The sequence below is a fragment of the Colossoma macropomum genome, unplaced genomic scaffold, assembly GCF_904425465.1.
Source record: "Colossoma macropomum unplaced genomic scaffold, Colossoma_macropomum, whole genome shotgun sequence".
Classification (NCBI taxonomy): domain Eukaryota; kingdom Metazoa; phylum Chordata; class Actinopteri; order Characiformes; family Serrasalmidae; genus Colossoma; species Colossoma macropomum.
In genome coordinates, this window is record NW_023494804.1 from 10,500,851 (window position 1) to 10,524,598 (window position 23,748).

Genomic DNA, 23,748 nt, shown 5'->3' on the forward strand with positions numbered 1-23,748 from the left:
ATAAGAATAGTAATCTGTATTGCGTTACAGTGAAAAAAGCTGCCCTTTCACCTCCACATGGTCTGTTAGTGCACGTTCTGGAGCCCCTGCTTCATTTACTTGTCAGACAGGCACAGCCCACCTCCAGCCATCACCACAAAGGTAGAAAATAAAAGTGAAGGTAATGAAAGTGTTGTTGACACTTATAACTGTTTCAGAGTTTATTTATAACTGCCTATTTCATCTGAATGAGTGATCATTGGGAGAGATTGCTGTCTCCCCTAATATTGTTTGAATTAACCTAAGGGCTTGATCTAATCTGTGCTCACAGATATCTGAGAAGAAATCTGATGAAACCTTGAAGTAGAATAATATTAAAAGCACTGTACTGCTGATTTTGATGCACAGTTTCCTTCTTATCCTACCATTTAATGGAGACCCACCGATTAAATGACATTTATTGCATATAATGGTTACAAATATGCCTGAGAAACTCAGACGACGTGTGTAGATCCACTGGCTGCTTTGGAATAGTAAATACAACGGCTGTATTTGTGTTGTAGACATCAAGAAATCTCTAGGCATGTATGTCACATAGTTTCTCTATCATGAACTAATTCATATGAAGTCTGGAGAGGCCATGAGGTAGTCATAATATCTGGATTGTTGTCATGAGATAACAAGTTAATTATCTTGTTATCTCAAGATAACAAAATTGTTATCTTGAAATAATGAGTTAATTATCTTGTTATCTTGAGATAACAAAGTTGTTGTCTTGAGATAATGAGTTCATTGTCTTATCTCAACATAACAGTTGTCTTGAAATAACAAGTTAATTATCTTGTTATCTCAAGATAACAAAGCTGTTTGCTACGGAGCCCAGCTGGTGACATCCTGTATAAATAAAAATAACGTGTGGCCATGACTTAGTAAGGCTTGGGAACAAGATAATTATGTCGTAGCCACGACTTAGTAAAGCATGGGAACAAAATTCTAATGCATGGCCACGACTTAGTAACCATGATCTCATTCCCACGCCTTACTAAGTAGTGGCGACACATTAGGATCTCGTTCCCACACATTAATAAGGCGTGGCCACGCATTATTTTTATTTATACAGGATGTTATTATCAGGGCTCTGTAGTTAGCTTGAAATAATGAGTTCATAATCTTGTGATCTCAAGATAAAATTGTTATCCTGAAATAATGAGTTAATTGTTATCTCGAGATAACAAAAGTTGTTGTTTTGAGATAACTAGTTAATTATCTTGTTATCTCAAGATAACAGCTGTTATCTTGAAATAACGTGTTTATTATCTTGTTATCGCAGACAACAAAGCTGTTATCGTGAAATAACAGCTTAAATAATAAATAATAGTTTAACTAAAATTAATAATAGTTAATTATCTTGCTATCTTGAGATGACAAAGTTGTTATCTTGAGATGAGTATTATCTTGTTATCGCAAAATAACAAAGCTGTTATCTTGAAATAACAAGGTAATTATCTTGCTATCTCGAGATGACAAAGTTATCTTGAGATCACAAGATAATCAACTTGTTATCTAAAAATAATGATCCAGAAATTTCTGCTGACAGCTCATGGCCTTTCCAGACATCCGTAAATTCACATCAATCCCCCCTGAATGACTCTGTTTACATCTTAATGGCTGAATTATGCAGAAATGTTGACAAATCTCCTGGTCAACTTCTAAATTAGCAAAAATGCAGGGTAGAAATCATTTGACCTGTGAAATCACCAGTTTCAAACATCCCATGCTAAGCCATAGAAAAGATGGATGGAAGATGTCATAACACACCTAACTGGCCTCATTATTTTAGCCGGATGGTCGTGTCTGGAATTTAAACATGAGTTCACAGGGAGCCTCCGCCACAAGCAAGGTGTGTCTGAGGACTTCATGCAGATTGTATCCAAATGTTTTCAGCATTGGCATAAAAAAGTGCTGCTCAGAGGAGGTGAATTGGCAGAATGTATCCCACCTCCTGCGCTACTAATACTCCATCTCCTGCAATATGGTGTCCAGGGTCCTGCACTAGGAATGGCTAATAGTATCTGGTCTACAAGACTGAATAGAATCAATCAATCAACGTTTATTTCAACTTGGAGTACATTGAGGGTGACCCTCATTTACAATGTAGCCAAGCCAGAAATCAGGGACTGAAGAAATAGGAGTAGTGAAAAAAAAATAGTTTGTAGAAACATAATTGAAAACAAATCAAAGCAAAAAAAAATGCAAAATTTAAAAGTAAAAAATGAATCAAATCAAAATAACCAGTAAAATTGTAAACATAAAATAACACAATAAATGACAAGTTAAATAGGGATGAAATAATAAAACATTGATAATAAAATAAACAAAAGAACAGAAAATGTAAAACAATAACTAAGCAATAACTGAAAAAGTAAATGTTGATCATAAAATAAAAAATAAATGAATAAATAAATAAATAGAAAGATCTCTGCTCTTGGTCTGTGATTGGCTAGCAGTATCTTACTCTCCTGCGTCATGTTTGGTCGTTAAGATCTCAGCTCCTGCGCGATGATTGGCTAGCAGACGACTTGCGGGTGTAAACTACTAGCCAATCACAGCGCAGGGGGCGGGGCTTGTCTGAATACGGGTGGGAAACGACCGTAGCCGCGGTAGAGAGAGTGAGGCGCGCTCTCGGAGGAGAGAGGAGAGCAGGCAGACTCGGTGCAGCATCCCGCCTCACAACATGGATTTGCTGTTCAGAACCAACTGCGGAATGATTACAGGACTTTCGCTGCTGCTCTGGTTCGTCCGCGCGTCGTCCAGCAAAGGTGAGGTCACGCCGCTTTCTCCCTCACTGTCCGAGTCCTGAAAAGGTTTATAGAAGGTTTGGAAAAGACGTCAGCAAGTTGTTTTTGAACTTTGCAGCTCGGCAGCCCGTCGTTTTCTTCATTAATGACGTTTTGAATCTTTTGCAGTTTAGCTTTATCCACGACAAAGCTTTAAAGTGTGTTTTGTATCAGCACATGTCTGAATTTGAAGCATTTCTGTGGAGGTGTGGATGAGGACTAATTCACTTGGCTACATTTTTTCGGTTTCTAGTAAGTTCTTTTAGCCGTGAAAATGAAGGCTGTGAGGAGAAAAAAACAGGAAAAGGCTTTCAGAATCTGAATTTGTGGGAAAAGAATCTGTACTCTAGATAAAAATGCTAATGTGTCATAGAATTGGCGCAGCTGGGCTCCAGGACCCCAGCGGAGAACCAGAGAGGGTGAGCGGGGAGGGTGAGGAACTGCTGCCCGCTCTGGAAGCTCTCCGGCCGGTTAGAGTTGGGGCAGAGCGCTGCTGCTCTTTTCCCTCTCCGCAGATCTCTGTTACAACGAAGTTCGTTGTTCTCGCCTCTCACGGCGAGAGCACTGGCACTGCATTAACACACACAGTGTCCAGTTAACTCATACGGTGGTCATTTGTGTCCAGTTGGACTTGGAATGAACACAGCAGACGTTAATTAGTCGAGTCAGTGCGGGACTAAAGGGGTTTGGCATTGTGTTCATCCGACACTGCAGGTGTGAAGGTAGTACTGCAAATGTTAATTCAACCCTGGACGTGTTCATTGAACAGTAATTCAACCCTGGAGGGGTTCATTCAATACTGTAGGGGTTAATTGAACCCTGTAGGTCGAAGTTGTAACTGTAAATGTTAAAGCAGGACTGTATGTGGTTCATTCAGCAGTGGATGTTCATGCTGGAGATGCTGTATATGTACATTTAAGCGTGTAGGACTCAGTTCAACACTGCTGATTTCAATACAGGACTGTAGGGGTGGTCGATATGGCAAAAAGATAACATTACGATACCTGACATTTTAAGAATATATGATATCCCATACTGTAAAATCTATCATTTTCAAATATATAGCATATATAGTATATCATATATGGATTTTCCTTATATATCCAACTTATATTTGTCACTTATGGACATATATGTGACATACATGCCAAATTATTTGGCCATTTTCAAATATGGGATATATATTTCCACCACATATACAAAAATATATATGATCGTCTTCTGATTGATTGATTGATTGATTAATTGATTGATCCTATTTGCCAATCAGTCAACCTGTATTTAAATTGGAGTACATTGAGGGTGACAATGCAGCCAAGCCAGACATCTGGGATTGAAAAAAAAGGAGCAGTGAAAACAATTATATTGTAGAAACATATCAAAACAATAAATAAATAAACAATAAATAAAGTAAAAATAATAATAGCAAAAGAGTAAAAAAATAATCCAATCAGAATACACCAATAAAATTGCACACATAAAATAACATAATAAATTATAAATTAAATAGGGATGAAATAATAGAACAATTGATCAGAAAATGAATTTAAAAAAATGGAAAATGGAAAACAGTAACTAAAAAAGATGCAGATTTTCCTTATATATACAACTTATATTTCTCACTTTTGGACATATATGTGATGTGCATGCCAACTTATTTGGCCATTTTTCAAATATGGGACATATATTTCAGCCATATATCAACATATACCAACATATATATGATCATAACATTATTCATCTGTGAATGACATATTACTCATATATGCTAGCTTCACATTATATAAGGTTTTTTTTGCACCTTTTTGTTGCTATATTATTAATCTCTAAAAATGCCTTGTAAGTTGTGCAATAAAATCATTAACACATGAAATAAACTGAAATATTGTTCCCTGACACATTAAAATAATTCAATATTCAAAATCAAACAGATAGTAGTATAACAATTATAACTATACTGGGATGGATTCAACCATGTATCAGACATAAATATATGATTCATATATTAAGCGCACACACACACACACACACATCTTCTATGCCACTTATCCTTCTGTGTCGCTGGAGCCTATCCCAGCAGTCATTGGGTGGAAGGCAAGACAGGTTTATATTAAGCATATATGACCCTTATTTAACCCACTATTGCACGATGTTGCCTCAGGGCAACAAACTCATTTTCCTCAATTTACAATAACATTATGCATATTTCAAGGCAACGATAGGATTAGCAATAAAGGGAAGAGCTTGAATAAGTCAATAAAAATCATGGACTTGGTCATTCTATCTCTTAGTGGGCATTTCTGTATATCTTTTTAAACATTCAGTGTCAAGTTTTTTTATTGTAAGAATTTGCAGAAATATGTTTGCCTAGAAGCAACATTGTGTGACAGAGGAATGGATTTAGCCAGTCACAAGCCAGGTCTCACCACTTCAGGGAACACGGCTCGATATCATTTCTTCCCACTGTCGCACAATGTTGCCTCGAGGCAATATACTCCAAAAGGACCCCTGCACACATTATTACTTTTAAATGTTTTTGAATTCAATAATCGGATACGAAAAAAAAAATCAAGGATCATTTTATGCAAGAAAAGTGAACTGATTGCTCTGTGAGGGTCCATGGGGGTCCTGACCACTGAAGAACAGGGTAAAAGGGGGCTAACAAAGTATCAGAGAAACAGATGGACTACAGTCTGTAACTGTAGAACTACAAAGTGCACCTATATAGTAAGTGGAGCTGATAAAATAGGCAATGAGCGTAGAAACAAGGAGGTGGTCATAATGTTATGCCTGATCGGTGTATTTACACAACATATGTGTATATATTCCTGACGTATTATGATATATGTCCAGATGTCTGTATGAGCTGCACCTTGACATTTACTTCTTTTGAGGTTTGATAAGTTGGTGTAACAAACAAGGACCACTTAAGCCACATTTACAAGTACAATCAAAAACACTGAATACATTATTTTAATTACTCGCTTACTATGCTGAACTAAATCTCATTAAACAGGATTATGCTCTTTTCGTGTCCTTTAAGTACTGATGACATCCATGATAAGCACAGAAAAGCGTACTGTGATGTAATATAATTTGTCATGATAATGATAAATGTCATGTACAGGACTGTATGTGTTAATTCAGCGCTGTAGATGTTAATGCAGACCTGCCCTCGTATCCGTGGTGTTTGGCTTTGGGTCAGTCCGTGCCGTACGCGCTGAGTCTTGAGCACTTCCTGTGCTGTATCCTCAGAGCATGTTAAATGCCCACGTCAGTCAGCGCTGTGAATGTGTGTGGTGGAGATGAGCTTCCAGCGTTTCGTTGCAGTGCCTCATCTGCTGCTCAGATGCAGCGTTTTCCCCCAGTATTGATTCTGAAAGTGAGAGAAGTGCATCTATCTAGAGCGCATTAAAGGAGGTGTTACGGTTATATATTATTGACATGAGGCTAACAGCTGCATGCAGATGTTTTATAGCTCTGCTTTTGTCTACTGAAGGGAAAAGGATTAGTAAACCTTATGTACAATACTGTGCAAAAGTCAGAGACCACCCCTCACATGTTTCATTTCCAGTCAAGATGGCCATTAAGTTGAAGTTGAAGTTGAAGTTATTCATTTTTCAGCATCAGGAAAAAAAGCAGAAAACATATATAACATATGTTTAAACAACTACAGTATAATACAATATTAGATTTTTCAATATTTAGTGTGTCCACCTTTTCTCTTCATAACAGCCTCCTTCCCTTTGGGAGACTTGCTTTCAGTTTTTCAGAGAAATCTGCTGGGATATTTTTCCAGACCCCCAAGGTTCAGTCTTAGAAGTTTGTTGCATTTTCTGATTCAGTAATTTTGAGGTCTGGACATTGAGATGGTCAGTCCATTGTTCTGAGCTTCTTTGTTTTCTTCTTTTTTTCATTTCCTTTTATCAGTAACAGCTTTTTAACAGCTACACATCCTTTCAGACCCAGTGTTGAGTCGTCTTCTCACAGTGGAAGGATGGACAGAAACACCTGAGGGTTTCTTCAGATCTGAGTGGAGCTTGATTTTCTCTTCTCTCTCAGAGATCAAAGCTTTAAGTGCTGTTTATCTGATGGTGACCGTTTTGGTGGTCTCCCAGGTCTTGCTTGGCTATGTGGAGGTCCATTTTTTTCTCTTTGACTTTCGACATTCTTATGAAAGTCAATTATCTTACATTTAATCTCAAAAATATCTCCTGAATAACTTGTTCATAATGTTTGTTTTGACTGGAAATGAAATAAATGTTCTTTGTCTTCTGCTCAGTTATGTCACAGTGTGCTTTCCTAGTCTTTAAAGAACATAAAGAGAGCATGATTATCTGAGTTCAAGTGAATTTAGTGCACGGCAGTATGTGAAACATTAAATAAATATTGTGTTTAAGGCGTTTGAATACAATAATTGTTTCGTTTTTGTCGGTTCCAACTTCAAAAAACTAATTTTGCCATATCGCCCACTCCTATATACAGTATTTCTGTTTAGGGAAGCTGTAATGAGATTCATCTGTGTTGTAATTGAAGCAGATGGCTCTGAACTTTGTAAGCCTCTGGCTGTCTTCAGCACACCCTTGGCTCCTATCTGGATCTGTCACACTGTGACAGATCAGTTTTTTTTCCCCATCGTTAAAAATCCACTTGGAATGAAATCACAAGCCGACAAGCTGCCGAGATCTTCAGCAGTCCTCTCTTTAATTCACCGCCTCTACAAAAGCGTTTCCCCTCTTTTTTTGGATTGCCCGAGGTGCTCTTGAGGCCAAAGAAGAAACAATACCTCGCATGGTCTCGGGTCAAGGCAGTCGAAATGAGCTGCTCAAGAGGATGAATCGCTCGTGGCACTTTAAATGAAAGTACTTGGAATGAAAGTGACCTCGCTAGGTTTTTTTCCAGGAGCCGTGTTGAAGATGCTAAGATATTCTGGTGATCATCGCCACGAGATTGTGGAGGGTGTCGGAAAGCAGGACACAGAATCAAAGCCGCGCTGTGTTCTGGCAGAGTCTCCAGAGGAGGCCGGGCTGAAGCCGAAGAGGCTAAGCTCACAGTAGCTGAGCCTAAGTTCACAGCTGGAGCCTAACGTTTGCTGTTTACTGTTTGAGCCAAGTGACCCATTTCTTTCCTACTCGTTTTCCGCTCCCCATCCTTTACTGCCCAAAAGGGCCATTCACACAAGGTTTTGCCCCCATAAGATGTGGTTTACGAATATTTTAGAAATGGAGCTACTACTACTACATGCTCATGGGAGATGGGAACAGCAGCCTGCTGACCCAAGAGCTTCAGGTGGAAATCAGGTGGAAGTTTTCTGTGACTGTAGACTTAGTGGTGAACAAAAAACATGGAGGTTGTGGATTGGTTGTTGTAGTTCGTTTGCTAGCAGTCAGCTGCCGTCTGTTGATTTAGGCCTGCTGCATGTGGCTTTAAACACAAATAGCAGAAATAAAATGTGGGTTAATTATTCCAAAGTCCTTTCAGGAAAGTCTGTCCGCTTGGTGGCAAACACCCCTCACAGTTATTTCCAGTCATACAAGACAGGTGGACATCTGAAGTATTTATCTAGGTTAAATGCTTAGAGGATCATTTCGGGCCTAGTATTTAATGTGGTTTTGCTTACATTATGTAATTTTCTATAGCAGCACTCCACCCCTCAGCTTCATCTGTTTGATTTGTATTGTTTTTGTGTTTTTGTCCATCGGTGTTCTTTCACTACAATACCCAATATGCATTTCGCAAATACATTACACAAAAATTGATCAACAAATCCTGACTGCTAGCCACTGATCAAAAGGCTAATAAGTACATCTTTGTTGCATTCGAAGATATAACACTAATCTCAGTTGGCTGGCAAACGTTTTTCTTCAGCCAGCTAGCAGAAAAAAAACAACAGCCCACCCCTTAATTTTTTTGTAGTCTTTTAAAATGTGCTTCCAGCATCATTAGAAGGGGGGTTTCCTTATGTTTAAACCATAATATTGCTTTAAAGACTACTGTGGCACTGCGGTAAGAGGCGAGTATGCATGTTTACAGTAGATGTAAGAATGGGTCATTTTTTTATTTTGGACAGAGGGTCTCGTTAGGATAAATTTAAAGCTGTAAATATTTTTTTTCTTTTCAACTTTCAAAAACTGTTGGGCCGAACCTAAACTTTAGGTCTAAAATTCGATTTACTCAATTTACGATTGTGTTTCCCTGAAAAGATTTTACACAGCAAACTTAAGATGAAGAGAAAACTTAAGGCCAAAACTAACTTTTAATTATGTTTTATGCAGGTGATAACAGACTCCTACCTCTCTGAATGCGGAGAGACCTGTAACATGGAAGCTCAAAGCCAGACTAATGTTTAAAAAAGATGAAAATGCAAAAAAGACAAAATATAATAGTTTGTAACGTTTGGCTCAAATAACACACAACAGGTTTTTTTTAGCTACTACACATGCACCTATTTCCACAACCAGGTGGGCTTTTTCCATGTATGCCTGTACCAACAAGCTGATTAGCTTTTTTTATTGAAGGGCGGCACTTTTTGGAATACAGCTGCCATGTTAAGTGTTACAGGTTTTTCCATTCATATTCTGTCCAGTGAACTGTCTCCTCCTCCTTTCTAATGTTTCTATAAACATGTACAATTATTACTACTACTAATACTAACTTTAGATATACTAGAATTTACCATTTGAACAGTATTATTTGATTACTTACTGATCATTTATGGTCTTTTTGCTTCTTTTCTTGGCTATGATGACATCACAACTTGTTTGTGATACATTGAAAAGTTCAATGTACCCAACTTTGAAGGGTGCCTCCTTGTGAGAAAATGCTATTAGCTGTGACCCAAGAGGTGGTGTGGGTTTGATTTCAGCTGATGGCTACTGCCATTGTGTCCTTGAGTGAGGTGCTTAACCTCATGTGGGTAGACACTTAACCCCATGTGTCATAATTCATTTTTACATCACTGTTTTTTCTTTATCCCTTACAGTTAAACAGGCTGTGACTTCAAGATTGTAACTCGTATCTCTTTTCCGATTGGCTGCACTGCATTGTGACTCAGTCATAACGCAATATTTATAATTTGGATAAAAGGCTGAAAGTGAATGGGTGGGCTAATGTACTATTGGCTGAATAGGATGCATTTGTTTTTTGTGATATTACAAAAGTAATGAATTCAAAATGGGCTCTTTTTGTGGCTCATTTTCCATATATGGACCTTATGGACTAGAGAACTGGGAAGAAAAGCAGTATAGAATTGGTATAGAACCTTTGCATTATGTGGATAAAAACAAGACCACTTGAAAACACTATTAGCTACGACCCAATAGGTCATGTGGGTTTGATTCCAGTTGATGGCTACTGCCATTGTGTCCTTGAGTGAGGCACTTAACCTCATGTGGATAGGCACTTAAAGGAGAATTCCAGTGATATTCTCAGAATTTCTGCACAATTCAGATGTTGTATAAAGTCATTTAGGGTGGTTTGATGTGAAATCGTTCATGGTAGAGAAACCTACTTGGTTTTCTTTACAGTGGTGCTGATAGGAACCAGGGGTTGCAATGTCTGCAATGCAAATATAGCCATTTTAATTACTATCCAAAACCACCAGTGAACCTACACGTGTCATCTGAGTTTTTATATGTAGTGTTAATAATGGTAAAATAGTCAATCAGGTTTTTATTGAGGATTATTTTGCCTTCCAGCACCCTGCATGTACCACTTCTCCAGGAATACATTTAGAAAAAAATGGTTCAGGCCAAAATCTGATCATTCATAGCCATTTCATGTAATAACTTTCTGTGTGGGAGCTTTTAGAGGCATTAAACTCTTCAGAGGTCTGGTTCTTATCACCACTGTGAACAGTTCTGACTCAGCGTGCATCTCTTGAACAGAGTATTCCACATCAAACTGCTCTGAATGACTTTATTAAAATCTTAACCATTGATTCAATGTAGAAATTGTGAAAAAATGGTGGAATTCCTCTTTATGCCCATATGGATATAATAGTTAATGTACATGCCTTTGAGAAAAGCACCAGCTACATCTGAACGCTAGATGTCTTAAAGCATGCTTGTGATGTAACAACCAAGATACAGGTGCATGGCTTCATGTAGGCCACGCGGGGAAGACTAAAATCCCCCAATTAAAAAGCTACTCTTCAAATTTTCCGCTACAGAGGGCCATTTTATCCTCATCTGTTTACCTGTCTGCGCTCGACCCAGCGAATTTTCATGCAAATCAACAGAGCAGCATGACACCACTCTTTCTTCTTCGCATTAATGATGCGCAGTTCACTCAGGTTGATTCTTCAGAGAAAAACAGATGGCAGGTTTGTTCATTTCAAGCGGCGTCTTGCCTTTTTCACACATTCTCCATTCGGCGGCAGCAGAATTTAGGGACTGCCTATCTGATCTGGGGAGGACTTACTTTCACTCCTCTCGTTATCGCTTCGTTCAAGGCGTTTATCTCTGCGGAAAGCCAGTCTGGAGGCAGCCAAGTGTTCAATTTAATCATCGACTGTATGGCGGCTTATGGGCCTGACGCAGTATCTTGGGCGAGCATGTGTTACGATAAAAGTTAGTCGCCAGCAGTGCGGCGGAGAGGCCCCGGCTGTAATTGTGAAGTATGTTGGCACGGCTGGCTAAAGCGAGCAACAGAATCAATTACACTGCTGGAAGGGGGCGGGCGAGAGGAAAAGCCAAGAGAGGTCTCCGCTTTGGCCAGCTTTCAACTCCGTCCGCTGTCAGCCGCCGAAAGATGCCGTGGGAAGAGTCAGCTCCTCTAAAGACTAGGTTTAATCTTTGATGAGCTGTTTTGTGTCCACTTGTTCTCGTCCCGTCGCCCAATTTGCTCCATCTTGTTATGAGCCGAGGGAGGCACATATAAGATAAACTCATGCACTATTAAAGAGGCTGTGTCCTACATTTCTCTTGTATTTTGGGTCCACTTATGACTAAGGCTGAATGATTTTGGCAAAATGACTAATTGCGATTTTTCAGACCAATATTGCGATTATGATTTAAATTGAAATCGTTTATAATTAAGGTATAAATTGAGGTATGGGCCTTTTTTTAGGCTATGAAGACCAGGGTATACTTTTTCTGGATTGTCAAAACAGTATACCAGCCTGCCAGTCTTTTGTGGTTGTGATGTCACAGAAGTTCCCAAGCTTCTTGTTATTAGGTAAAATTTCCCTACTTAAAACTTAAATAATCAGTGTTTGCATGTAAAACGTCGTTGATAATAAACTGTAAGACTATAATAAAAATTGCAGCTCTTGCAATTCGAAAATTGCACTTTTTCAAATTGTGATTTCGATATAAAAAACTAACTTACTTATGACTAAAGGTGGGTGATATGACAAAAATATAACATCGCTGATACTTAAATTTTCACGATACATGTTGTCACAATGTTTATTTTTTCAGACATCTGATCAGTTGGAACTGAGAAAAAAGAGACAGTAGTGCTACGTTTTAAAAAATACTCTCAAAAACTATAAACACAATGATTATTATTCAGTATTTGGCATACTGTGTTGCACTAAATCCAGTTAAATCAGACTAATTTTGCTCTCTTTACAGTAAAACATGCAGTTGGTTAGTGTTCTATAAGTACTGACGCTATACTCAATATGTTCAGAAAAGCATATTGTATTGTGACGTAATTTATCACGATAACGATTTATATTGTCATATTGCCCAGCACTACTTATGAGGTGATTTTACGTATATTAAACATATATTACTGTGCTTTTAAGTCTAATATATGTCTAATTTTTTTGTATTATGCCTCATTCATAAAGCAGACTGGACTGAAATACTCATAACATAAACATGAATAAACGTTAATGGGTGAGCTAAATTCATGTAGGCTGAATGTATAATGTTGCTGTCAGAACAAAATCTTCAGAACAGTCACTTTACAGGAGAAGGAAGAAACTTTCATAGCTTTCAATTTAAGTCAATATAAAGAGATTTTTGTCCAAGAAATTTAGATCATTTCTGTTCGTCCATTCATCATGATATTCTTACACAATGTAAAGGGCAAGTGATATTTCCATATTATGTAAAAACATTAAAAACAACAAAGATGATAATACAAGGTTCTGTTCTAACAACGACAATATATGCACTGGTTTTGTGACGAACAGTTTTTCCATGGTGTGATAAAATCTTCTAAATAGCTTTTAGGTCCTGGCTTGGACCATTAGTTGTAAGAAAAAACCTTGAATTGGTAATAGGCATGTGCCCAGTCACAGATAACCGTGGTAACAGCCCCCAGTGATGATAAAAAGGTGTTTAAGGATCGTATTTCATTTATTGATTTGTTCCATGCAAACCATAGTAAGACACTAGTAATCCCACATATTAACATATACTATATTTGTACCACATTTATTATACGTAATATCAATTTTCCTAACAACTAATTTTTTTTTCGATACCAAGGCAAACATACAGATCCCAGTGCAGATACAGATTCTTTTACAAGGAGGAATTCTTTGTGATTTTTACAGAGAACACCAGTTAATAAAAAAAAGTGGACATTAAAGCAGCACTATGTAAGATTTGGGGATTTGGAGACCTCTGGTGGAAATGTGAAATTGCACGCAACATGCAGAGGAGCATTTTGTATCATCACTTATGCTTGGGCCCCCATGAGCAGATGAATTTGATGATTGCGAGCGAGTTAAAAGAATATTCGAAGAGAACTCAGTCAAAACTTAGAATAATGTTGATTCTGCATTTGAGTCAGACTTTTTTGAGTGTGTGATAAAAACGTGTGACGTAGTTTGAAAAACTCCTACGAAATCAGTCCCGACACCTCTGACTTTTAAGTTATTGTTTCAGGCTTTACAGGTCGACTCGTAGCAGCGCATACACATCATATTTTTAAAGTGTTTTTTCTCCTTAAACAATAATGGTTCTTCTTTCAGTTTTAACAAAATATGGACACAGTGCTGCTTTGAAATTTTTGCTTTAGTATAAAAACTGTTTAGGGAAATAATCCCATGATCTATAAAACATATACAGCATTCATTGCGTCTCACGTGTCTGTGGGTAGGGGGTGGAAGGAGAAGTAGTTCCTATCCTACACATTTGTTTACTATGATCATTTTCCACATTTTCACCATCACTGATGTACATTAAGTTTAGTGCTTAAAGAAAACACCTAGTATCGATGTCATCTCGTGAGGATCGTTCCTCAACAAGAAGCATCGGGATTGGAAGTTTTCAGCACATTTATTTTTAAGAGCGTAACGGAAAAAAGAAAGAAAAGCGAAAGGTGCTCGCGCAGTCGAAGGCAGCCTCATGCGAATTTATCGCTTTTCAATGAGTCAGTTGTTTGCATGGAAAGGAACATAAACTCCCCGAGTAAGATCAATTTGTTGAGAATGCTCTGTGTGTTCCCGGGCAAAAGCGCACTGTCCATTATGATTCATGAGAGCATGGCGTCTCAAAGTGCTTGGATAAAGGAACTGGGGGGGAGCAGAGAATAAATCACCCTCATACATCTTCTTTACTGTCATTTATGAAAATATGTGATTGGAAAGTCAAACAGTGAATGAGAGTGTTATGAAGTCAAGGTTACAATAGTATCAGCAGGGGCTTTTTTTTTCTTTCTCCCACCACAAACCCCCGCCCCCCTCCCGACCATGAACTCCGAGCCGGCACTCATGAATCTAGATTTATTAATACGCAGTGCAGTATTTAAGCAGAAAATTGGCCGAAAATTACGCCCACACCTGTCAGTGACTTATGCCTCCCTGTTTGCTCTCAAGGCTGAATTCCTCAAAAGACTTGAGCACCTAAAGCTGGACACATTCATCTTGTGCACCTGTCAGCACTGATAGGTGATACAGGGGAGAGAATTCATCATCCAAACTGATTCTGTCTCACAGTATATACTGCACCTGGGAAAATATTTCCTTAGCTGCCAATGCAAAAGCGAGATTGGGAGTGTGCTTACTTTTTTATTCTGCATGCATTTCTATTTCTATCTGCGCTGAAGGTCTGAACACTTTCTTTCTGCTGCCGGCTGTTAGTATGACTACCAAGGGCCTCAAGGGCATTTGTCTTGAATATCAGCCCCTCCATATGCAACGTTGGGGGTAATGTGTGACAGTAATGTGTTAAATATAGTTTAATGCAGTTTAAGTTCACAATACAGTTACTGTTGTTCTCTATTTGTATTACTTTTATTTCTAAGAGAACAATATTAATTTAACATGTTGCATTTACACATAAATTCCCTACATCGGGGGTCCCCAACCTTTTAAACAGCGCAGACCAATGCATAGCCTACAGCACTGTGTGTTATGGTGCCAACCAATATCACTAATAAGGCTAATCACTAAGCTTATTTTCCAGTACCACTTGAGGTTATTATGTTACATCATTGTCACCTACCATGAGTGTGTTTTTACATGCACATAATAATCCGATAACTGCAGAAAATCAGATTTTGTCAGTAATCCGATCAACACGTTTAACATGCACTAATCACATAATGGGAAAACTCCGGGTCTACATGAATCAGGCAGTAATCAGATTTCTGCTTTACAACCAGCCAATAAACTCAAAGAAGAAGACGTGACTAAACTAAATGTAAAACTTAAACATCTTGCTGCAGCTTTTTTTTTTAAAACGGTATTCGGCCCACAAAATTATTTTAGTGTTTTTTATTCTTATTAGCCGGTTTCACCCTAAGCTGCATTACAGTCCCCAGTATGCACTGCAACATAATGTGCACTCTGATCTTCTTCAGCAAAAAAAGAATTGTGGGCCAGCAGTTACACAAAATGAAAAGATGCCTGGTGCATAGTTCAAGCAAATAAGCTTCTAGGGACAATAAAAAGGGTTAAACATTAGTTTATCTGTAGCTAATATAGCCTATTGTTTTATATATAAAACACACACACACACACACTTTCTAAGCCGCTTATCCTTCTGGGTCACGGGGGGAGCTGGAGCCAATCCCAGCAGGCAGGATGTTTATATAAAACAACATATTTTTATTTACACATATTTTTGAATAGTTCAAGTATTCAGTGCCTATTTTGCTGTTTAAGTTTTGGCATATTTTAAATATGGCCAGTTCGCTCCATATTCATGGCAAACTGTTAAGTAAACATGAAATAAAAACACAGCTGGCCCACAGTGTTGTAGTGATTTTGACACCCCTGATCTGGAAGAATATTTAAATTCTTCATTTCATCAAGCATGTAGTTTTACTTTGGATTTCAGGCTGGTGTTTGAGTGAAATCAGCCTATAAGAGCGAGTTCTACATTATAAAGTGTGTTTACATGCAATCAGTAATGCGATCATAGTCGGATTTCTGCAGTTATCTGATTATTCAAATGGTCATGTAAACACCGTACTCTGGTCTAGAAATCCAATTAAGAAATACGATAAAGAGAGCTGGACTTTAGCTCGGTAATCGGATTTCTCAGCGCATGTAAACTCTTAGTCTGATTTCTTTCAGATCTCTCATTCTGCGCATGTGCCACACAGATGGCTGTACTAGAAATAAGTAAGCAGCGTTGCCACGAGACGCAGCACAATACTTTTAGATTGATGCTGAAACCAAATACATGCCTGATGAAATGGGGGATTAAGATAGTCTCTATTTTTTATATGATGTATGTTCATATTTTCAGGTAAAGTGGTCCAATCACGTCTTCTTCTGTGAGTTTATGAACTGGTTGCAAAGCAGAAATCTGATTACTGTATGACTCGTGTAAAACCGGAGTTTCACATTATCTGATTACTCAAGTGCATATAAACTTGTTGATCGATTAACTGACAAAATCTGATTTTCTGCAGTTATCGGATTTATAAGTGCATGTAAACGCACTCATTGGTGATCATTGAGCACTGTTAGCATTAATGCTGGTTAGGGCTGCTCAATTATGGCCAAAATCATAATCAAGATTATTTTAGTCAATATCGAGATCACAATAATTTAACATGAATACTCATTGACTTTGGAAACATCATGCACTTATTGAAGAAGAAAACAAAAAACACTTTAACAGGTTAAATTTCAGACACCGCCGTGCAGGGCTTGAGTGGGACTTGGGAGTTAGATGATGCAAACCAACCCACCTTTAAACTCTTACTGTATTTCTCCTGCTAATACACACTTGTTTATAACTTTTATAGTTTGTCTGAGTGTTCTTGTGTTTAAACATGTGAGTTTATTCATTAGCTAGCAGTAATCAGCCCAAAACTCTACCAGCCTTCTGGGAATTCTCCCAATTTTCCCAATTACCCACTATGGCATTGCCACTTTGTAACAAATCTCAAACAGTGTTTGTTGTTCCTCGTCGGACTGCTTGAAGCCAAAATGTTGCCAAACAGCTGAATGGTTTTACCTTCTTGTCAAACAAAGGCTCTCTTTCCGTTATCTTGGCTCCAGCCGAACTAGCTAAACACGCCACAGCCTGGCTGAGAGTGAGTTTGGGCATTTACGGAGGGGTGTAAGTGCACTGCCGTAAAGGAAAAGAGGTGTTCAGAAGTTATAACACAAGGCAAAATGAGCATTATTGCGAAACGGAATGCGGCACAATAATCGGTTGCACAATAATCTTGTTTTCACAATCTTTTGAAGCCAAAATCGTAATTGAAAATAAAATTAGATTAATCGCCCAGTCCTAATGCTAATTGTGCAGGTGAGACAAAACTGACTGAAAAATGCCTAGACTTCAAGAATTCCAAGTCCACTTACTCATGACTTACTACTACTAGAGAATTCAGTGACTTTTACCCTGTTCTTCAGTGGTCAGGACCCCCATAGACCCTCACAGAGCTGGTACTATTTGGGTAGTGGATCGTCCACCACTCAAATAGTACTTGCTCTGTGGTGGTCCTGTGGAGGTCCTGACCACTGAAGAACAGGGTAAAAGGGGGCTAACAAAGTATCAGAGAAACAGATGGACTACAGTCTGTAACTGTAGAACTACAAAGTGCACCTATATAGTAAGTGGAGCTGATAAAGTGGACAATGAGCGTAGAAACAAGCCTATGCCTGATCAGTATATGTATATATTTATACATACAGTATCTTTATTTTATGTCATGTTTTAATGAGCTTATTACATAGCGTATACTGTTTTTAGAATTTAGTTATGTAGCTATTATAATCATGTTCACTTCATTCATGTGGAAGAAAGAAGATGCATAAAAACCTTATATTACTATACATGAAGCCAACATGTATGAGCAATATATGCCTTGCATATATGAATCATTTTTCATATATTGTTAAACAGATGTTACACATATACATTTGTATATGTTGATATATGGCTAGAATATATGTCTCATATTTGAAAATGGCCCATTTTAAATAAGTTGGTATATATACCATGCATATATCCATATGTGACAAATCTAATTTGTCGTAGTTGACATATATATGTCTTTACGGGATAAGTATAATGTCATATATTTGAAATCCATTTATGGACATATATCAGATTTCCATATGGGTGACAAAAATGTTACAGAATGAAAATAATAATTTGTACTATAGATTTTACATGACATCTCATTGTTTTATAATTTATCAATCCAAGTTTAACAACACTATTGATATAATAATTGACTGAACTAGCTTCATAGGCCCAGTTAGCAAGCTTGATGCTAGCCAGGGAACTGAAGAGCTATACGTTCAAAATCAGCAAAATGAAAAAAGTCCCATAATTGGCTACATTCTCTTGACCAGCTGAATAATTGTGCACTTTCTGCTTGGCAGAGTCTGCTTGTTCTTGGCAAACTGTGAACCTGAGCTGGCTAACAAGCATTTTACAGCAATCAAATTATGAGCTCGAGAGAAAAAGAGTCAACCCAGAGGAAACACCTCAGTGGAAACACCTGCAATTGTTGCGGCAGAGGAGTAAAAAAGTATATGAAATGTACTGCTATTCATAACCTCCAGTGCATGATTATGGTGGAGCAGATCCTCCTGGATCACAGTCTGGTGGTGATAGGAACCAGGGGCCACGATGTCTATAACACAAATATAACCATTTTATTTACTATCCAAACTGAGCAGTGAACCTACATGTATCTGAGGTTTATATGCAGTGTTGATAATGGTACAATAGTGGTAGGTCTGAAGAACTGGGGGACAATTTTGCCCTGAACGTCCTGCGTGTTTCTCTCCGCCATGAACGTATTTTAAAAACATCTCAAAACTAATGGAAAAGAAATGTCTGAGTTATCAGCCATTGTATTCATAACCATATTGCGTAATGACTTTGTGAGGGAGATTGTAGGCATCAAAATGCCTTCAGATGTCTGGTTCCTGTCACCACCACTGTGAACAACTCTTAAGATTCTCTATAATAGAGGCATTTCATATCAAACCACTCTGAATGACTTTATTTATATTTTAATGATTGAATTATACTGTAATTGTAAAAATGGCTGGAATTTCCTTTTAATAATATCAGAACTAAAATGTATATGAATGAATCATTCCTCTTTGGAATTTCTTATATAGTGTATAGTGGGATGAACAAGACCGAACCGCTGCATTAATGATAAGCCCCACAAAACTGATCTGTTTGATCAAGAAATGCTGGCGGTTTAATCCCAGCACGCAAACTTGAATCAAATTGCATAGCACTTGCAAATAAACCCAAAAACAAGTCAGCCAAAGAAAGCCGAAAAGTACTAGACAGCACAGGAGCACAGCAGTACAGGAAGTTAAGGTGTATTGTCTGACCATCCCACCTAACGGCCACCCTCCAGCTGTCTGCCGCTCCAAAGTTGTGTGGCATTCAGAGCTTGTATTTCATTTCACTCTCCAGTGCTTTCCCCTGGGACGAGGCAGCGAGGAAGCCAGGCCTTCTGCCAAACTGGGTCAAAGGGGAGCCTCGCACCCTTTTCACCCATGAACAGAGAATCTGTTAGATGTTCCTGTGCTGCGTATGGTAAAAATCCCTGGAGGCCATTTGGCTGCAAATAGGGACCAAGGGAAATGAACACTGTTGCCACCAATTCTGATTTTAAATCTAAGACTTCTGGTAACTGATATCAAGTGATAAAATTTAATACTGTCAAAAATTAAACAGGGCCATGTAGCCCTAACACTAACCCTCTATCTCAACCGAAACCTGGACACCCATCTACACACATCTAGGTGTGAATGCGCAAAACGAAGGGCTTAGGGCTAAGTGGTAGGAGCGAGGGGTGAAATGGTGATTGGCCTATACCAGCACTTAAAGTATAAAGTATGCTTGGGCAACACACTTGAACTTTACCTAAGCTTACTTAATAAAATGAACTTTAAGTATCCTTTTTTGTGAGGGTAAAGTGTAGATAATTGCTGTGGTTGGTGGCAGTTGGGCTGCAGAGCCGTTAGCCATGGAGCTAACATTGCTATAAGCAAACTGGCTCACCTAAAACAAACCCAAATGTAAGAGATAATACAGTCTGCTGACTGACTGCTTATCACACAGTCTCTGATTCGTGTGTTTATGTATAGCCAGTGGGGAGGAAATGGTTAAAGATTTGTGCTTAAAACACTGCTAAAATCAGCATCTCCTTCATTTTAGACGTTCTTTAGAGTTCATCACAGCCAAAGCAGTAGCTCTGTTGGTCGAAGACACGGATTAGCATGTCAGAGTTCACCAAAGTTGAACTTCACATGGAACTTCGCATGTGAAATTTATTTTGATTCAGTTGAAATGACAGTAATTTTGCTCATGAAAATTTGCTTGCAAATATAAGTGTGACTGGGCCTTAAAGTGAACATGCATCGGAATTCAGAGCACATTGTTCTTGCTTAATGTGATGTATTTCTGAGAGAAATAGGATCCTCAGATGAGAAATAGTTGTGGGTGGGACATGATTTTATTCTTCAGGATTTCTTTTGGCATTTTCTGAAATATCAGTTGTTGACAATTTGATTTTAATATGTATTTTTTTGTTACTTTTTAAGATGTAGAGTAGGCAAAGCACCATTAGCAGGCTAGCCTTTTAGCATTTTGGCTAGCTTTTTATTAGCTTCTGTGTTGCTTTTGCACTTAAACCCATGTATGAGTGTAACTACCTAATGTGTGAGCAGGAGATGGACTGTGTATATATGTGTGTGTGTGTGTGTGTGTGTGTGTGTGTATGTGTGTGTGTGTGTGTACGTCACTCCACCATCAGCTGAGCCGCCTCTCAGCCTCACAGTGCAGCAGAAAACGTCATAAACCAGCTCTTGTGCTCCCAGACATTTGAAGTACCTCACTCGTGTTAACAGGAACACAGGTTTCATGCGTAAACGAGCTGAAATAACTCATAAGTGATTTTGCAACCGGTCCAAAAACGGAAAGTGAGAGCGTGAAGTGAGGAGAAGAAAGAAGTTTGTCTGCTGACATGTACGTGCAGTCAGAGTAGAGGTGATGATGGGTGTTTTCGCTCAGTGATGGGTCAGGCTGGTGGGAGGGAAAACATGCTAAGATATTATTGGTTAGTATATATTGCTGCTGGAATACGGTGATGCAACCAAATGCCAGGCGGCGTTTAGAGGTGGTAAAAGTCACCACGCTTGGTCTTACGCTATCCTCATGCTAAAGTCTACAACTGAATGAATTTTTCATGACCGAACCATAATGACCAGTTCAGCCTTTTTCATTACAGTTTTGAACATGACACTTTTAAATAGTGTGTTTTATCAGTGGATTTTTTACTGATACTGATTAGGGGCCCATGATAAAATCTGAATCAAGTCAGCATTGGTAGATATTTGCTTAAAAAATATCAGCAATGGACAGATTTGACTGAGGTTTCAAACTGATATTTGATGATGTATTCATAGTACTCCAGAAGAGTGTTTAGGTGATGCTGGGCTAATATGCTAAAATTTCTGCATTTTACTCATTTTACCTACTGTTCATTTTACTATTTTTTCTAATTCTGTAGAAATAAATGTTACATTTATTCATGTTGCTAATCCAGGTAGATATACACAATATATGTAACAGAAGCCTCAACAAGTAAATACAACAATAGTTTTTTCAATATTTAGTGTGTCTCTGTGCTTTTATTACAGCTACTATTCTTTTCGGTAGACTCACTTTTGGTTTTTAAAGACATCTGAATATTTTTCTACACGTCCAAAGTTCAGTCTTAGAAGTTGGTTGCATTTTCTGCGTCTCACAATCCAAGAAGACCCAAACACGTTCATTGAGTGCGTTTACATGCACTTAATAATCTGATAACTGCAGAAAATCAGATTTTGTCAGTAATCCGACCAACGTGTTTACACGCACTTGAGTAATCAGATAATGGTGAAACTCCAGGTCTACATGAGTCAGGCAGTAATCGGATTTCGGCTTTACAATCAGCCAGTAAACTCACAGAAGAAGACGTGACGTAAACATAATGTAAAACCTTCATTTCGTCAAGCATGTAGTTGGTTTCAACATCACTCCAGCAGTGTTTAGTTGCCGTCTCGTGGGTGCTGTGTTAAAAGCTGCTTGCTTATTCCAGTATGGAGGTTTGTTTTCGCACATGTGCAGACTGAGAAATCAGAAAGAAATCAGAGTAAGAGTTTACATGTACTGAGAAATCTGATTACTGAGCTAAAATCCAGCTCTCTTTAACAGATTTCGAGACCTTACTCCGATCTAAGAAATATGCTGGAGTGTGCTGTTTACATGACCATTTGAATGATCATATAACTGCAGAAATCAGTTATGATCGGAATATTGAGTGCATTTAAATGCGCTCATTGATGTTGAAGTCTGGACTCTGGGGCGGTCAGTCCATTGTTTTGAGAACACCAGCAGCTTCTTTATTTTACTTCTTTTTTTTTGCCCATTTCCTTTTCTCAGTAGTGGCTTCTTGACAGCTACACATCCTTTCAGACTCACAGCGCTGAGTCGTCTTCTCACAGTGGAAGGATGGACAGAAACACCTGTGGATGTTTTCAGATCTGAAGCAGCTTGATTTCCTCCTCTCTCTCAGAGATGAAAGCATTAAGTACCGTTTATCTGTTGGAGACAGTTTTGTTGGTCTACCAGGTCTTACACGGTTGTCCCATGTTCTCCATATATTTTAATCTTTTTTTGAACTCCAGTTTTTTCACCTGTTTTCTTTGACTTTCCACTTCTGTATGTATTTTATATCTAATCTCCCAGACATATGTCCTGGAAAATGAATAGCTGGTACGTTATGGTCATTTTGACGCATTGCGAACCACATTATCTGCATTATTATTTATAATAAATGTAATTATATTGAAAATTGGTGCATGTTATCGTTATGTGTAGGTAAAACCACCGTCATGCTTGATGTTTTTCATAATGGACGTTAATCGTTGCAGGCCGACTCCACAGTCTCTCGTAATTGCTTACCTACTTGGACTACGATGGGCACAGTGCTCCTTACAGTTTTGCTGAGAGAGTAATGCGTCATTTGCATTCCCGACAGAGGCTAAGTAGTTGTTAAAAGAAGCGATTACAGCAAGTGCGGCGCACGTCGACTGAATTTATGCTTCACGCCTTTCCCTATCCCTGGGCGTCAGTCCGTTACAAGCCGGCATTCATCAAGCCCCTTTAAATAGCCTTCTGTCAGGAATTATCATTTAGAACAGGAAGACAGATCTCATCCTCAAATAAAAAATGTTGGGCGCATCACAGGCTCAGATAAGACACCGGCCGAAAAGCTTTGAAGCGACCTAGAGGCAGCATGCAGATGAAACACGTGGAGATGAAAAAGAAGCCTCAGGTGAGAGTACGTTAATGGGCTATAGGGAGAGATGCACAGCTACTTTGATGCTATGTATCTGTACTTTTTGCTTAAAAGAGTCCATAGAAAGTCTTCCATAAAAGAACTTGTTTCATAGACTATAGTAGGATGGATGATAAGGAACAGCTGTATGTATGGTAAGCCTACTGTTGATGAAGCTGAAGTATTTGATCAAGAATAGCGT

General features: G+C 38.4%; 1 protein-coding gene across 1 annotated transcript in view; it reads left to right on the forward strand.

The window, feature by feature from the left end:
- Positions 1-2,674: 2,674 nt before the first annotated feature.
- cntnap3 (contactin associated protein family member 3) overlaps positions 2,675-23,748 on the forward strand; it is a 188,696-nt gene continuing 167,622 nt past the window's right edge. Inside the window, exon 1 of the mRNA XM_036595152.1 lies at positions 2,675-2,798. Within this exon, the coding sequence (XP_036451045.1) occupies positions 2,714-2,798 (85 nt within the window). The 5' untranslated portion in view covers positions 2,675-2,713. The remainder of the gene's footprint in view (positions 2,799-23,748) is intronic.